General features: G+C 45.5%; 1 protein-coding gene across 1 annotated transcript in view; it reads right to left on the bottom strand.

Annotated features, from left to right (window-relative positions):
* LOC124145078 (multiple epidermal growth factor-like domains protein 10) overlaps positions 1-13,014 on the bottom strand; it is a 71,159-nt gene extending 58,145 nt beyond the window's left edge. Inside the window, exon 1 of the mRNA XM_048398739.1 lies at positions 12,880-13,014. Coding sequence (XP_048254696.1) covers positions 12,880-12,949 — 70 coding nt within the window. The 5' untranslated portion in view covers positions 12,950-13,014. The remainder of the gene's footprint in view (positions 1-12,879) is intronic.
* Positions 13,015-17,559: the final 4,545 nt, after the last annotated feature.

The raw sequence follows: 17,559 nt of genomic DNA, 5'->3' as shown, positions 1-17,559 counted from the left end.
TTACTCCCAAAGATATAACATATTTCCCACATGGATAAAGTCCCTTTTGAATGAGCCAGTTACAAAGTGCCACAACTTTATGGAGTCGGTCCTTTCAGATAAAGTAATAACAGAATTCATAGCGGCCAATTCAACCTAAATACAAAATGGTATAGTAAAAATAGACAACCACGCCCAAACTGCAGACACTGTAACACTACAGAAGACTTATTCAATCACATATTCAATCACTGTCCCCAATACAAACAACACCACTGACATCTATACCAATCCCTTCCCCCATAATACAAATACAACATCACACTATTACTGCAACCATCAAATACAACAGCCATATACTCACAACTATCTAAATGACTTAAAAACACTAATCTAGAAAACAGATTTTGGGCCAATCACAAACAAATTATCAGCCCTAAAACTCTAGCTATAAAACACCACCTTAAAAGATTCGGATCGGGATCAAAATTCTGAGTGCGGGGTCCACTTGCACAAAGCGATCTTAGTGCTACAATTATTGTAAATCCTTAAGATCGCGATCTTAGGCTTCGGCTACAATCGTCATCCACTTGCACAAAGCGATTGTAGGCTAAGATCATTGTAAGCTACAATCGAAACTTACAATTGGTCCGGACCAGTAGCTAAGATTGTTGTAGTCCCTGAATAAACTTGACAAAATGGCGTGCAAGGCTTGGTCTGTTTCACATAAATAATCTGCTTTACGTTCAAACATTGCCTCTTTATTTTGTTAAACTTTATAATTCGAATCGACACTTTAACAACATGAAGAACGCGCCACAGCTTTAGGCCTAACGTCAGAAATATCTTTAATTACCAAAGTTGAACACGTAACTATCGAGTCGATAGATAAAAGGAATATTCCCATCCGACTCAATACTGAAAGAAATGTGAAACAACATACCTTTTCGCTAAACAAGGGAAGGATAAAAACCTAAGTCGTCCCGCAAGCGATTTGTAACGCCCGTGACCTTTTTGATAAATCAAGGGCAGCTAATCTTAGTTAATACTCTAGATTGGAGTGGTTTCCCTTTGTACAAGCCCGTAGAGTACAATCTACCTTACCCAATGTATCAATGTTGTTGAATCGCTGAGCTCCCCCTATATTTCTTTTAGGTCACATTCGTGACAGTTATTTTGTCTTTAGTTTATCATTGAATTAATCTACAAATAAATATAGGCTGAAGAGCAATTCATGCATGTTTAAATCTAAAATCAAATGAGACGAGGACGAGCGGTTAAGTATCAGAATTTAAAGAAAAAATACAAGTAGTCATCAAACATATTGATGGAACATTTGCATTTTTGGCAAAATATCCCATAAATAGCAAAAATAAAATTCACTTTAAAAAAAAAAAAATGAATACCCAGTGAATATATAATTTTATAACCCTCCAGTGACATCATCCTATTGTTCTCTGGTCGTGTAAAATATCATAAACAGGGACGCTGTAATGTCCCCGGGATTTTATAGGATATTCAAGTCATATTTGCTATATAATGTGTTATAATATCCGATGGATTTTATTTATAAAACTTCGGTTGAAATTGCAACATGAAATGAAATGTAAAATCAAATGACAAATATCTTCTGTTTATCCCCGAGGTTCGAACTCGCAACCTTCGTATCTGTAGTCCAGTGGATGTACCACAAGACTACAGAGGGGCTGATAAATCACTATGTTTTTAGGATGTCCTTTTCAAGAACAGTATGCCAGCAACAGATATTTTACGCCCGTTTCCTAATGTTCATGGAAAGTATGTTCGAAACATAAAAATGTTGATAAATGTTGTTTTAAGTTTCTTTTTTCGGTTCATAAGTTAGATAAAACACTTCCCCTCGGGTTATTTAGAGATATCTAAAACCCTTTCCCTCGGAAACTCCCTCGGGGCAAGCCCCTCGGGATGCGGGTTTTAATTATCATAACAACCCTCGGACGTGTTTTATCCTATACATAAACAATTGCTTTCTCGAAACATAATTCATTATTCTTATTTCCCGCCTATGCGTTTTTGAAAGTTCCCTTCTATGAAACGAAAACATGAAAGATATGTTTAGGATTTTACGAAAAGCTCCCCCAAATAGATGACGATCATGCATTTACGCGTTATGTTTTTAGGAAATATTATTATTATTATTTATTTTAATTTTCATAATAATTGTGTTGCTAAATAAGGTATTTATTTGTATTTCAATACTTTGAATACAATCATGAGTAGGCATTTCTCTTGTTGAAATAGAAAACAAATCACGACAGTATTAATGCCGACACGAATATATACCTTCATTCTGGTAATCGTTTCCTTCAAATAATTGGGACCTTTCTTAAAACTGTGCAAAGTGCGATGGAGGGAGGTACGTGTTACGTGTCGTTACCGGTTCCACGTGTTGTATGAGCAGCAAACTATGCGCGTTTGCAGACAACTGTAGACAGGAGTCGAGTTTAAAATATTCGTAAATTCACCGTTGAAGATTTCAATCTTAGCTAAGATCGCGATCTTAACTCCTAGCCGTCTTACAGTCGCGCTAAGTTCAGTTTGTGCAAGTGGAATAGGACACTTGTATAGTGATTGTAAAGTTGATTGTAGCCGCCTAAGATCGATTGTAACTAAGATTGTTCTGTGCAAGTGGGCCCTGACATACTAATAGTAAGACTCTTTCAACTAGCCACTCATCAAATGCCAAGGCCACGGCTAACAGTTTTTTGGCCTGACGTTTACTCATTATTCTTCATTACTGTTTATTAAACCCATGAAGATCCGGGATAGAATATGTCTTCAGCAATCCATGCATGTCGTAAGAGGCGACTAACGGGAACGGGTAGTCAGGCTCGCTGACTTGGTTGATGTATGTCCCAATTGCGTGGATCGATGCTCGTGATGTCAATCACTGGATTGTCTGGTCCACACTCGATAATTTACAGACCGCCGTCATATAGCTGGAATATAGCTGAGTGCGGCGTTAAACAACAAACAAACAAACATAAAACCCGGCTGGCCCCGATTGCGACAAAGCCAACAGCTGAATCAGTAAAAGCCCCCAAACTGTCTGAGGTCAGCCGAAATTGCTGAGGCAGAAGGCGACCTCTCAAATACTTAAAGCAACAACATTGCGCAAAAGGGCGGAAATTGAGCTGTTGATAGCAGGCGAAGCTGCGCCCGGTTCAGGGTAAGTACATTCGAGCGTGAGCCACGGTATCTATTTATTGTTCGACTTGACGTGCGTTTTCAGACCCGCTCTTAAATTTCTTTTGACAGTTGGACCGCCTCCGTGGTCTAGTGGTAGAGCGTCCGCCCAGGGTTTGATCGTCCAAAAGACGTTAAAAGATGGTACTTGTTGTTACCCTGTCTGACGCTCGGCATTAAGGGGGTAAAACATGTTAAACTGTCACATGGTATCTCATCATGGGACACATTAACTGAAGCCTTCTGATAGCTGATCGCCATAATCTGATCTCTCTCTGGATAAAGAGGAAAATGAGAAATGGTTAAGATATGTTTTGGAGTGATGAGTCACATGGTGCTTTTGATGCTGATAAGCCTTTAACAGTTTTAGCTGATATTTTCCATTCAGCTGCAGGTCATATAAGAAGGCTGTGCAATGGTTTGTCAGCTTCAGGTAAGAGTCAACAACCTCCGTGGATGGATAATGCTTGAGAACTTGAGAAATTTAAGCAGCTAAATCAATCAGCTCTCAGAGCACACATAAGTCTGGGTTAGGATATGGACAATATAAGAAACATCTTTATTCAGGACGCATTTAGAAAGAAAAAAATAATTACTTTGAGCATTAATAGGATAACTAATATCTTTCACAACTAATCCAAGACAGTTTTGGAAAACATTGAAGTTGAGGTGGCGGCGGGACCCACAGAATCAGGAAAAAGTTCCTTTGTGAAATCATGTATGGAGCAGATCCATCGCTCCAAGGTGTTGGATATGCCACCCACACCATTGCATCGTGTGGGTGTACAGCGAATGGCAACCGCTCGATCATGAGCTGGAAGAGATGGCAGACCGCTTAGGGGACGCTCTTGAGTTTGTGCACAGTCGATCGAGCCTTGCCTGAAAAAGGGGTGGCCCCATATTGGCTGGTCATCGATGATTTGCTGGGGGACAACACGAAAGAAGAAGAAACGTAAGTGCTGCGATGGTTCACCAAGAAAAGTCATCACAGAAACACATCCGTGCTGTATCTCACTCAGAACTTGTTTGCTCAATCGCCGCAACATCGTACAATCAGCCTGAATGCTCACTACATGGTTCTCTTTAAAAATCCGAGAGATGCATCGTAGAGCGCCAGTCTGGCTCGGCAGGTGTTTCCAGGTATAGTTCCTTTTCTGCGTGAAGCCTGTGAAGACGCCACCCGAGAGCCTTACACTTACCTGTTCTTGAAACCCACCTCGTTGCAGGACCATCGCGTACGCGCCCGTTTTCGACATCCGAGATGCCCCTCGTGTATGTGCCGATCCTATGAGATGAGGAGAGGTGACTTTCATAAAAGCAGGCGAACCCCTGCTCTTCCTTCAGTGGAGTCACAGTCATCATGGGGCAAAGACGGTCTATGAATGCCATGCCATCATCCCAAGATGTGCCCGATACCGAGTGGTTTTCTGAAAATGCGAGAGAACAAGCGAGAAAACACACTCTTTATGGACGACACATGGCGACTCAGTGACATTCTGGAGGGACCTTCTCCTTCTTACACATTGAGTCATCCTTCTCATCCTGACAATGATTCATTTCAACAACGTCTGAGGTATTTTCAAACGTGGCCTAGACAGATTACCCAGACCCCTTAGGACATGGCCATGGCTGGCTATTTCTATCAAGGACGAGGTGACCGTGTTATCTGTTATTGCTGCGGTGTGACACTCTGCCAATTGGAAGCCACAGACAAACCCTGGAAAGAACATCTGAAGCACGCCAAGGCCCCATGCGAAGACCCCTTGTGTGTGTTTTGTCCTGATGAAGAAGTGAACGAAAAATACAGACTTTTGTTGTCAGAAGAAAAATGGAAGAGAAGAGCAGAGTGTCCTGTTCACTCCTAGTGACAAAGTTTACTGTTTACAAAAATCACAGGGATGCCCCCTCATCCTGTGTGTGTGTGTGTGTGTGTGTGTGTGTGTGTGTGTGTGTGTGTGTGTGTGTGTGTGTGTGTGTGTGTGTGTGTGTGTGTGTTGGTTCATGTGAGCGGGGATTAAAAAGTTGAAAAAAAAAATAATAGGAGTTGTGTTGTCTTTAGGATGGGGATTGACATGGACACCCAAGAAAAAAAACAACAGGATATCGAAATCAAACCAATCAGAAGCTTGGTTTTTGGACCAATCAGAGGGCTCACTCGGACCGTTCTGGGCTCTGATTGGTTAAACCGGGGTTGTGTTCCTATGGAAAAGAAACAAAAGGGTCGGTCCGGGACTCAGGCCGGGTGCCGGAACGAACCAATCGGTGCGCTATGTGTTGGACCAATCAGGAAGCAGGGTGTCAGTGCCTCTCCTATAAAAAATAAAAAGAGCAAAGCCACACACACTGTCACAATCCTAGCACTGAATGAGAGTTCAACCATGTCGTCTCAATACAACTGTATGAAGTGCCAGACCGACAGTCTCAGTTACCTGTACTGCCCTGAAGTGACATGTACCGAGCGCCACACTCAAAGTCACCGCCACTATATCTGTCCAAAGATAAGCAGTCAAGATAAGCAGAAGACTTCCCAGAGCCCATGTTACAACTGCCAAGCCATGGGTCATTTAGCTGCAGATGCCCAGAAGCCAGTCGAAAGAAGACTCCTGCAGCGCTGTCCATGTCGACACAAGTGACACAAGTGCTTCATCTCATAGAAGCCATGCATATCGATGTCCGTGCCCTAAAACAATGCATCACACAACTCCATGCAGACGTCACACTACGTCTAGATAAAAGAAAACGGGACAGAAGCCCCTCAAGAAAGCACTCTTCAAAGCGTCGGTGACGTCATCAGTCCGAGGAAGAGGAGGAAGAAGAAGAAGATAGATCATCTGAGCAAAGTGACTAACGCATGGCACATGCTACTCCACTGTTTTTCAAGTTTCCAATCGTTTCCAGTTTCCAGATTTCCAGTGTTCCAATTTTTCTACAGTTTCCGACCGTTTCCAGTTTCCAGTTTGTTTTCCAACGGCCCTTTTCAGGTCGACCCATCTCTCCCGAAAGAAACGTTTTGATCCTTGCTTTGCCAACACAAACAAGAATCCAAAAGAACCCACACCCTCCCCGTCCTCTTGGAGGTACACATCTACGAGTAAAACACACGCCTACGAGTAAAACATCATGTATGTCTATCTATCTAAATATATAAACGTCTGTTTGAAGACAGGCATGACACCACGTTTTGCATGGAGACGCGCTTGACACCACGTTTGCATGTAGACACGAATAGTAGCACGCATGTAGACATACACGAGTGCCAACACATCGGCGTGGATGAGCGAGTGACAACGTCACGTACGTTTATAAACAACAAAACAACAAGACAACGTGTGTTTGTAGTCACGCGTGACATCACGTTTGCATGGAGACACAAAAGTACATCACGTAGGCATTCCTTCATCGCGTTCATGTCTGCCCATGTTGGTCCGCCTTCGGACGAATTCGGACGAACGTTACGCAACATGATCGTGGTGGCGGTGGACAAAAGAACAGGATCGAAATCTGACCAATCAGCAGCTTGGGTTGTCGTCCAATCAGAGGCCGCCTTTGTCCTGGGAGGACCTCTGATTGGTCGAACCGGGGTTGTGCTTTCTCTCCCATGGTAAAATCCATTTCCTATGAAAAAAAAAGGCGCAGGCCAGGCACCGGAAAGGACCTATTGGTGCGCTGCGTGTTGGATCAATCAAGAAGCAGAGTTTCAGTGCCTCTCCTATAAAACAAGAGCGAACCCAAACACACACACTGCATTCTATGAGATCATCATCATCATCATCATCATCATGGCAACCACCTCAGAGAATTGGGACATGGAGATAGTTTCGATTGAAGTAAGGGTGCAACTGTGCAAAGAGTGCCGGTGGGACTTTTCTACGAAGACAGTACCATCACCAGCATTGCCATTGTTTCGTCCATGGCAATGCGACAAGTGCAATGGTTGCCTGCCTGTGTATGCGCATGGGACGAGGGCACGTGATGGCACATTCCAGTGCGTGTATTGTAACACCGTCCTGAAGGACACTTATGTGAGGCGTTTAAGCCACACAAGTAAGTGTCCTGTCAGGAGACAGGTAACGATCCATCCGTGCCTTTGCACCACTGCGTCTATGCAGGTGAAGAAATAATCTTCTTCTTCTCCAAAACGGCCCTTTTCAGGGCCCATCTCTCCTGAAAGAACGCTTTCATCCTTGCTTTGACTACCCTCAAACCAAAACAAACAATCCGACTCCCTTCCCTCCTCCCACCTCCGCCGCCGCCGCCGTAGCCACCTCCCCCCCCCCCCGCACGCACAACCGGAAGTGACGCCATCTTGGATGCGCACGCCATAGGAACCGGAAGTGTCGCCAACTTGCATGCGCACGCATGACCAACAATGCCCTCTTTGCATGCGCATAGGTCACGTGGCGCCACGTGACCGGAAGTGACGTCATCAGAGGTCACGTGATCTGACCGACCAATCAGAGGCCAGGAGCGGTCCTGGAGTCCTGCACACAACTACTGATGTGAATGAGATAACATTGTCTGTCAATTACCAAGCAGGGCTTTGCAATCACTATTCTACAACTGATCAAATGTTCAACCTTCAAGCAATTACTAATTACATTTTATTTGAAGCAAAAGCAAGTGATACCAGCAGTGGAATCTGACTGGTCTATAGCAAAGGGTAAGAAGCGACTTACTCGTAAAAGCCACTGGTGCCGCTACGATCGAGCCCTGGAATTCCTGCCTATTTCGGCAAGAGTGGCCGCCGCCACCTCCCTCCCTCCACCGCCGCCGCGGCGCCACCTACCTCCCTGCCTCCCTCCCTCCGCCGCCGTCGCCGCCATCTTGGAGGCACCGTGCCGCCATCTTGGATGGGGAGATAACCCCTCGGAACCGGACGTGCCGCCATCTTTGAGTCGCATGCCTCCCGGAACCGGACGTGCCGCCATCTTGGGTGCGCACGCACAACCGGAAGAGACGCCATCTTAGATGCGCATGCCACATGAACCGGAAGTGTCGCCCTCTTGGATGCGCACGCATGACCCACAATGCCCTCTGCGCATGCGTATAGTACACGTGACCGGAAGTGACGTCATCAGAGGTCACGTGACCAAACCGACCAATCAGAGGCCAGGAGCGGTCCTAGAGTCCTGCACACAACTACTGATGTGAATGAGATAACATTGTCTGTGAATTACCAAGCAGGTCTTTGCCATCACTATTCTACAACTGATCAAATGTTCAACTTTCAAGCAATTACTAATTACATTTTATTTGAAGCAAATGCAAGTGATACCAGAAGTAGAATCTTACTGGTCTATAGGAAAGGGTTAGAAGCGACTTACTCGTAAAAGCCACTGGTGCCGCTACGATCGAGCCCTGGAATTCCTGCCCATTTCGGCAAGAGTGGCCGCCGCCACCTCCCTCCCTCCACCGCCGCCGCGGCGCCACCTACCTCCCTGCCTCCATCCTCCGCCGCCGCCGCCATCTTGGAGGCGCCGTGCCGCCATCTTGGATTGGGAGATAACCCCTCGGAACCGGACGTGGATCGCTTTGTGGAACGGGACCCAGTTTCCACCCTTGCCGAACTAGGCTGGTATTATTGAGTTACATTTTGCCTGAAATAAGGAGTCTGTGCATCTGACTGGTCTATAGGAAAGGGTAAGAAGCGACTTACTCGTAAAAGCCACTGGTGCCGCTACGATCGAGCCCTGGAATTCCTGCCTATTTCGGCAAGAGTGGCCGCCGCCACCTCCCTCCCTACACCGCCGCCGCGGCGCCACCTACCTCCCTGCCTCCATCCTCCGCCGCCGCCGCCGCCATCTTGGAGGCGCCGTGCCGCCATCTTGGATGGGGAGATAACCCCTCGGAACCGGACGTGGATCGCTTTGTGGAACGGGACCCCGTTTCCACCCTTGCCGAACTAGGCTGGTATTATTGAGTTACATTTTGCCTGGACTAAGGAGTCTATGCATCTGACTGGTCTATAGGAAAGGGTAAGAAGCGACTTACTCGTAGAAGCCACTGGTGCCGCTACGAACGAGCCCTGGAATTCCTGCCTATTTCGGCAAGAGTGGCCGCCGCCACCTCCTTCCCTCCACTGCCGCCGCGGCGCAACCTACCTCCCTGCCTCCCTCCTCCTCCGCCGCCGCCATCTTGGAGGCGCCGTGCCGCCATCTTGGATGGGGAGGTAAGAAGCGACTTACTCGTAAAAGCCACTGGTGCCGCTACGATCGAGCCCTGGAATTCCTGCCTATTTCGGCAAGAGTGGCCGCCGCCACCTCCCTCCCTCCACCGCCGCCGCGGCGCCACCTACCTCCCTGCCTCCCTCCTCCGCCGCCGCCGCCGCCATCTTGGAGGCGCCGTGCCGCCATCTTGGATGGGGAGATAACCCCTCGGAACCGGACGTGCCGCCAATTTTGAGGCGCACGCCTCCCGGAACCGGACGTGCCGCCATCTTGGATGCGCACGCATAACCGAGACAGGAAGTACCGCCATCTTGGATGGGGAGATAACCCCTCGGAACCGGACGTGCCGCAAATTTTGAGGCGCACGCCTCCCGGAACCGGAAGTGTCGCCCTCTTGGATGCGCACGCATGACCCACAATGCCCTCTGCGCATGCGCATAGTACACGTGACCGGAAGTGACGTCATCAGAGGTCACGTGACCAAACCGACCAATCAGAGGCCAGGAGCGGTCCTATAGTCCTGCACACAACTACTACTGGTCTGTGAATTACCAAGCAGGTCTTTGCCATCACTGTTCTACAACTGATCAAATGTTCAACTTTCAAGCAATTACTAATTACATTTTATTTGAAGCAAATGCAAGTGATACCAGAAGTAGAATCTGACTGGTCTATAAGAAAGGGTTAGAAGCGACTTACTCGTAAAAGCCACTGGTGCCGCTACGATCGAGCCCTGGAATTCCTGCCTATTTCGGCAAGAGTGGCCGCCGCCACCTCCCTCCCTCAACCGCCGCCGCGGCGCCACCTACCTCCCTGCCTCCATCCTCCGCCGCCGCCGCCATCTTGGAGGCGCCGTGCCGCCATCTTGGATGGGGAGATAACCCCTCGGAACCGGACGTGGATCGCTTTGTGGAACGGGACCCCGTTTCCACCCTTGCCGAACTAGGCTGGTATTATTGAGTTACATTTTGCCTGGACTGAGGAGTCTATGCATCTGACTGGTCTATAGGAAAGGGTAAGAAGCGACTTACCCGTAAAAGCCACTGGTGCCGCTACGATCGAGCCCTGGAATTCCTGCCTATTTCGGCAAGAGTGGCCGCCGCCACCTCCTCCCCTCCAACGCCGCCGCGGCGCCACCTACCTCCCTGCCTCCCTCCTCCGCCGCCGCCGCCGCCATCTTGGAGGCGCCGTGCCGCCATCTTGGATGGGGAGGTAAGAAGCGACTTACTCGTAAAAGCCACTGGTGCCGCTACGATCGAGCCCTGGAATTCCTGCCTATTTCGGCAAGAGTGGCCGCCGCCACCTCCCTCCCTACACCGCCGCCGCGACGCCACCTACCTCCCTGCCTCCCTCCTCCGCCGCCGCCGCCGCCATCTTGGAGGCGCCGTGCCGCCATCTTGGATGGGGAGATAACCCCTCGGAACCGGACGTGCCGCCAATTTTGAGGCGCACGCCTCCCGGAAACGGACGTGCCGCCATCTTGGATGCGCACGCATAACCGAAACAGGAAGTACCGCCATCTTGGATGCGCGCCCCACCGGAACCGGACGTGCTGCCATCTTGGGTACGCACGCACAACCGGAAGGGACGCCATCTTGGATGCGCATGACACCTGGATCGGAATTGTCGCCCTCTTGGATGCGCACGCATGACCCACAATGCCCTCTGCGCATGCGCATAGTACACGTGACCGGAAGTGACGTCATCAGAGGTCACGTGATCAAACCGACCAATCAGAGGCCAGGAGCGGTCCTGGAGTCCTGCACACAACTATTGATGTGAATGAGATAACATTGTCTGTGAATTACTAAGCAGGTCTTTGCCATCACTATTCTACAACTGATCAAATGTTCAACCTTCAAGCAATTATTCAGAAATATACATGTAAGTAAAGGGCAGATTATATCGTCTCTTTATAGGCATTTTAGAGGTTTTTGATACAGTTAACCACGATGTATTTAATATTTGATAACCTAGCCGACGAATCAGTGTAATGAAAGCTTACAACACGTGTTAGTACAGCAGATCGTCTGTCCAGCTAGTTTTCATACAGTGTTGGTACTCGCCAAGGCTGTTTCTTAAGTAATTAACTATTCATCATTCATATATCAAGCTGAACGACATTATGCAAAGAGTTTGTGGTTAGGGCATATGTTTGTCATCTTCCCGAGGCAAGGGAGTTAACTGAGTATAAAAGTCCAGGGCCCCGTTCCACAAAGCAATCTTAGTGCTACGACTATCGTAAGTCAGTGTTAAAGAATGGGAGTTACAATCACCTTAGCGCTAAGATCTCTTTGTGGAACGGGGCCCAGTTTCCATCCTTGCCGAACTAGGCTGGTATTATTGAGTTACATTTTGGCTGGACAAAGGTGTCTATGCATAGTCCAATCAAAATCGCGCAACGAAATCGAAATCCGGTTCGTAATCTGTCGTGCAGATTTCGGTCGATTGCAGGATTTGCAAAGCAAGCCTCTATAGTAAAGTGGGATTTGGCGTGGTTGTTTGACAGATATAATGGTCAGTAACCCCGACCGTTTAACTGGAATGTTAGATAATACGAGGGCTGGTCGAAACGTTCTAAGCTTTCAACTATTGGCCATAACAAAGTGAACTAGTCAATGTTGTACATTGTCTGAGTAGTTCATTGTAAGTGTATTTGATCTGTTGAGGCCGTTTGCATATTAGGGACAGCCAGTTGAATGTGATAGGGCTCCAAATGGACACAGAAATGGAAAAGAATGAGTACCCAGAAGTCACCAAGTGTTTGACTTTTAAAGAAAAGTTCTCCCCCAAGACATTCATGTCCGCATGTCACAAGTGATTCGGGATAAGGCCACTGTTAAACGTAGGGCAGCTATGTTTCAGGCTGGCACCATTCCACTTCTTGGGCACTACAGACATTCAAGTCTTCAAGATCAGTGAAGAAAGTTATGGCCACGTTATTCTGGGATGCAAAGAGTGTTAATTACCTTGGAAGTCAAAAGACGATCACCGGTGCCTACTATGCTGATCTGCATCATTGCCTAAGTGATTCTATCAAAGAATAGCGGCGAGGAATGCTGACTGCTGAGACAATATCTCTTCTCACACCTCGACTTGCAAAGGCTGTTGGGTGACAATTTGGGTTCAAAAAGCTTCCTCACTCTCCGTACTCGCCAGATCTAGCACCAAGTGAGTTCCACCTGTTTCCTAAACTAACAGAACACCTTCGTAGAAAGCGCTGTGACGACAACGATGACCCTAAAGCTGACGTGAGTGGGTATTTCAGAGTGGCTTCAGAAAACTTCGTCCTGACTTGAATTAAAAAGCTTCACTATCGATATGAGAAGTGTATTGAAAATCAGAGAGATTATGTTGAAATAGGAAATAAACTACACTTTCATAATTGTTGTTTTCTTTGTTAAGCTAAGAACTTTTTGACCAGCCCTTAATATATCCAGATTTCAAATAATATATATCTTTAACTGTTGATACTCCAAATACAGATCAGTAAAATATTGTCACTCACCCTGAGCATGCGTGGTGGTAAGGATGTTTGCCAGGAGGACGAACACACAAACAGTTGATACGGGCGACATGTTGTCATGCGTTGAGGCAACTGCGCCTTCTACACAAAACTGTACTTAATATACAACCTGAAAGCGAGTAGCTCAACTGAAAAGAGTTTTTAACACATTCAGTTCACAACATGTGCTATTGATATTCCTTACAGCAAGGTTTAGTTCAGATCTCAAGGTTTATGTCTGTGCGCTCCAGTGGACACAATGTTGGTTGGTTGGTGCATTGTTTAACGCGCACTCCGCGATATTCCAGCTATATGACGGCGGTCTGTAAATAATCGAGTCTGGACCAGACAATCCCATGATTGATATCATGAGCATCGATCCACGCAATTGGGATCGATGACATGCATCAACCAAGTGAGCGAGCCTGACCACCCGATCCCGTTAGTCGCCTTTTACGACAAGCATAGTCGCCTTTTTACGGCAAGCCTTGGTTGCTGAAGAACTATTCTACCCCGGAGCTTCGCGGGTCGGACACAATGTAAAACAGCTTTTGGATAAACATATTTCTTTAAAAACAGAAACTCCTAACCATGGACAAAATGGGAATACGGAGCAACCGTACGGAAATCTTAGCCCACTCGGCAAGCTGCTCTACTGTCGTTGTTGGGATAAGGATGCAGTACGGGGCGATACATCTTGTCCGGTGGATGGTCTAGTAGGTTTAAACCTTGCACGGTATAGGGCTACGCGAGCTCCTGAAAATTGTTGTTCTGCAGCAATGCATGCATTGTCCTGTTATAAGTGTAGTATTAGTTGAAAGATAAAGCTAGCTTGACAACACTGACGTCGCAGTTGACGATGTTGTTGCGTCAAATCAACACCTCTGACTCGCTGTCTGGCTTGGAGACTGGCCTCACGAAGGCGTTTACGCTATGTTCGGTCAGATACTCTTTGCAATCCTGGACTTCAGTTGTTATAGAGTTGTATGTTGGTATCGATACCTAAGTACATAGACGCGGCCCTCGGACACATTTAACACGCTTGATACTTACGAAATCGATTCTTCCGCTTCCAACTTAAAACGACGTTGTTCCGTCAGGGTTCTGTTATTCATGGCCCTGCAATTGAACCGTTGATAACAGACATGGGTTCGAATCCCGATTCGCCCCGACTATGTTTCAAGGTTTGTCAGGACCATACCCGTGACGGCGTTAAACCCAACTCACTGGCTCACTTACAAAATACGTTTAGGCAACCGAGAAAACACACACACACACACACACACACACACACACACACACACACACACACACACACACACACACATGTATTGCTCATACCCAAATTCGAAATGATGCATAAAATTTCAAAATATAGTATTAACTTATAATATCTATACCTCTATCCAAATACAAATTTGTAATTTATAATATACACAGGTGACTTTCATATGGCCTGAAAATAAAGTTGGCAGATGTCATTTGAATGACAGCATTCTGAATCTATCACAAATTTTTTGTACTTTGCAACTTATATAAGACTGTCACGCGGCCTCGGCGTGACAGCCCTAGGCGTTGCCTCTGAATGCAGGCTTTCAGCTCTATAGTTTCAGCTCTATGGCGTCCATTGAAAACAGCTATCTAAAGTTGCAAGAAAAGTGGGTGTTTTCGGGTTCAGAAAGCGATTGTTATACCTCGTAGCGTAACGAATCTCTACATGCCGCACATATTTGATGTAACTAATGTCATAGTCATAGTGTATCTGCATGCCCCCGCTATACTGTGGTGTACTCTATCTGTATCGTAATGCGTCCTCGCTATGCTATGCAGTTCCCTTGCATACTATGGCGTTCCCTAGCTATACCAGGACTATGGCGTACAATGTCATCAATGTACAATTTGGGGGTGAGAAGTGAGGCAAGAAGTAGGCATCCTCTCTGGCACCAATCGTGTTCCCTTTCTTTCTACTCTGTTTCCTTATGCATATGAATCGGAATGTAAGGGACACTTGAGCACAGTCGGTCACTTTCACAATTCAGTGTCTGCTCATAGTCATCCCCAGACAGAAGAGACAGGGGACCCTCGTCCCATGAGTACCCTCGTCCTAGTCTTTGGAGTCAGTTGTATGGTATACATTGCATGTCTGCTTCTACAATGTGATGATCACAAGAGTACATTTGCATTATTTAGTGAACATTGACTGCACCTAGTTTTCAAATTTTGTCTATTCCAATATATTTTGCCTATAATTCCAAGTTATACAAAATGAGAACACTGGCAGTCCATATTTTCCAATAGCCAGTTGGACCAATCAGATTTAAGATTACTAGTCCAGAATAAGGTTTATTATCTGTTGTCTAATGGACCAATCTGTTTGATTAACCCAGCTGATGAAAATACGAGAAATAATACTTCAACAAATACTTGGTTTCATTTAGAAATTAACTGTCTGTGCCATTGATTATGTTTTATTTGCTATGAAAACATGTGACTTATAAGCTGAAAATCAAGTACTTAACCTTTAATGTGTATTGTTATGAAAAAGTATCATACCCAATGGTAGAACAATAACATGGTTTGACACCAGAAATATTCATAAACATGCCAATTGTGCTTTATTTATCCATACCACACTCAAAACATGATAATTACGCTTTAGATTCAAAGATCATGATTACTCACAAATATTTAAAAACCTTAGCGAAAAGTTTCCTAAATTCCGAGTCTGGGCAATTACTGTACCAGTATGAATTGGAACATATTCACCAGTATGCACTAAATTCCGCATGTACAGTATCTAGAATCACGCTAGGCTATGTATATTTGAGAGCTTCAAGATGTTCTACAACATGTTTTGTTTCCTATTCCAGCATGTCCAGTGTTCATGGTGTATTCTGACGGTGACCAAAGATTTCCAGAATCAGTTCTTCAGATTGCCAGTGTGTAGGACTTGAAAATGTTTACAGGCCATGTTGTTTTTGTCGTAGGCAATATGTTGCTTGACCCCAAAATATTCAAGGAAATCTGAAGATATGTTACAGTTCGGGTTGTCCTTGGGGTGCAGTTATGCTTGGTGTCAGTGGTAATTCTTAAAATATGTAGATATGCTCAGGGGTGAGATTAGGATGTCGCTCCCCGCTCAAATTGTACTCTCGGCCAATTGCAAAAGATAAAATTTTGAGAACACAGAAGGTGTACGTATACAAAGGTAAAATATCAACTTTTACAATGCTTACATCAAGAGTTCAAAAGTTCAGTTGAAGATAAAACTTACATGCTTAAGTCTTATCTTCAGCTGAACATGCTAAGCAACAAACATTGCAATGATTTATTTTTCGTTTACATCATCATTATTTACAAATAACAGTAATAACTTTCACATGAATGTTACCTGATTTGTTACATCTAAAGTTAGCATTATGATCACAAAATATTTTTTATTTCTGCACAGACACTCATATACATGTTAACATTTTACATTGCCTAAATATGCATCATTTATTCATTTAGTTTGTCTCATCTCTCCTGGACGCAAAAATATGATTTTGTGAGGTGCCCCTAGAGCTCTATTTTGCAATATATTGGAAAAGGCTTAATGTAGATTTAACGGATATTTGCCGTTACATTCTATGGTGATTAACAGTTGAGCACGAAATTTTCTAACCCTTCAAAGTCCTTTTTTTCTTTCTTTTAACACAATAAATCGACAGTTTCTGTAATGCTGAGCGAGGTGACCTGTAGATCAACTGCCCTACGTCTTTAAACTTCAAACCTTACGTGTATTTAGTCCCGGTTAAACCTAAAGATAATCTTGTTCTACTTTGAAGGCACAGAATTTGTACCTCATAATTAATGCATAGAATATAGGACATTATATTATCACTGTCTGTATCAAACACAAAGCGTGCGATCACGACATGACGATTGAACAACATGTAATACTTCCTTAATAAACTCAAATAGCACAAAATATTACACATTGATAAAAGCACCGATCGAAGTTTCCCTTTTAAAGTTTCACTTAGACAGGATATTCAACTTGAAGGCGACAGAACGTTTGCTTGTGATCATGGTTCTACTTTTGTCCTGGTACAGTGAGTTACCGCATCATAGATAACGAATTCGACGGTATCACATCCGATAAATGTGCATAAAACGTGGCATTGACGTTTTAGGTACGGGTTAGATAGGGCTTTACCCTATGTGTGAGTGACAAGCACGGCTGCAAATGATATGGCACTCTATGAAGTGAGGTGAAGCGAAAAGGGGTTTAACGTCGCGTCCAAGATTCTTGCACTTATTGTGTGTGTTTGTGTGGCTGCTTGTACTAGTCCGGACTGATGCCGATGTATAGTGCCAGCTCACTAAGATACCATGCCCCAGTTTAACATGAATATCCCACTCAGACACAGTATACTGACCATGAGCCGACCAGTCCTTGTTTTAGCCCATTAATGCCGAGCGCCAGACAGGGTAACAACAAATACCAACTTTTAACGTCTTTTGGTATAACGTGGCCGGGGATCGAAATCCGGACCTTCCGCTCTCCGGGCGCACGCTCTACCACTAGACCACGGAGTCGGTCTGGCACTCCATGATGAATTGGCGGTTCACTCAAACAGTGTATTCATTGAGTGGTAATATGTTTTAACGCACCGACCCCCATGTGTTTCCTTATTGTAA

The sequence above is a fragment of the Haliotis rufescens genome, unplaced genomic scaffold, assembly GCF_023055435.1.
Source record: "Haliotis rufescens isolate VD_foot unplaced genomic scaffold, xgHalRufe1.0.p SCAF_1, whole genome shotgun sequence".
NCBI classification, from domain to species: Eukaryota; Metazoa; Mollusca; class Gastropoda; order Lepetellida; family Haliotidae; genus Haliotis; species Haliotis rufescens.
Note: the sequence above shows the minus strand (reverse complement) of the source record. Positions and strands in the feature narration are given on the sequence as shown.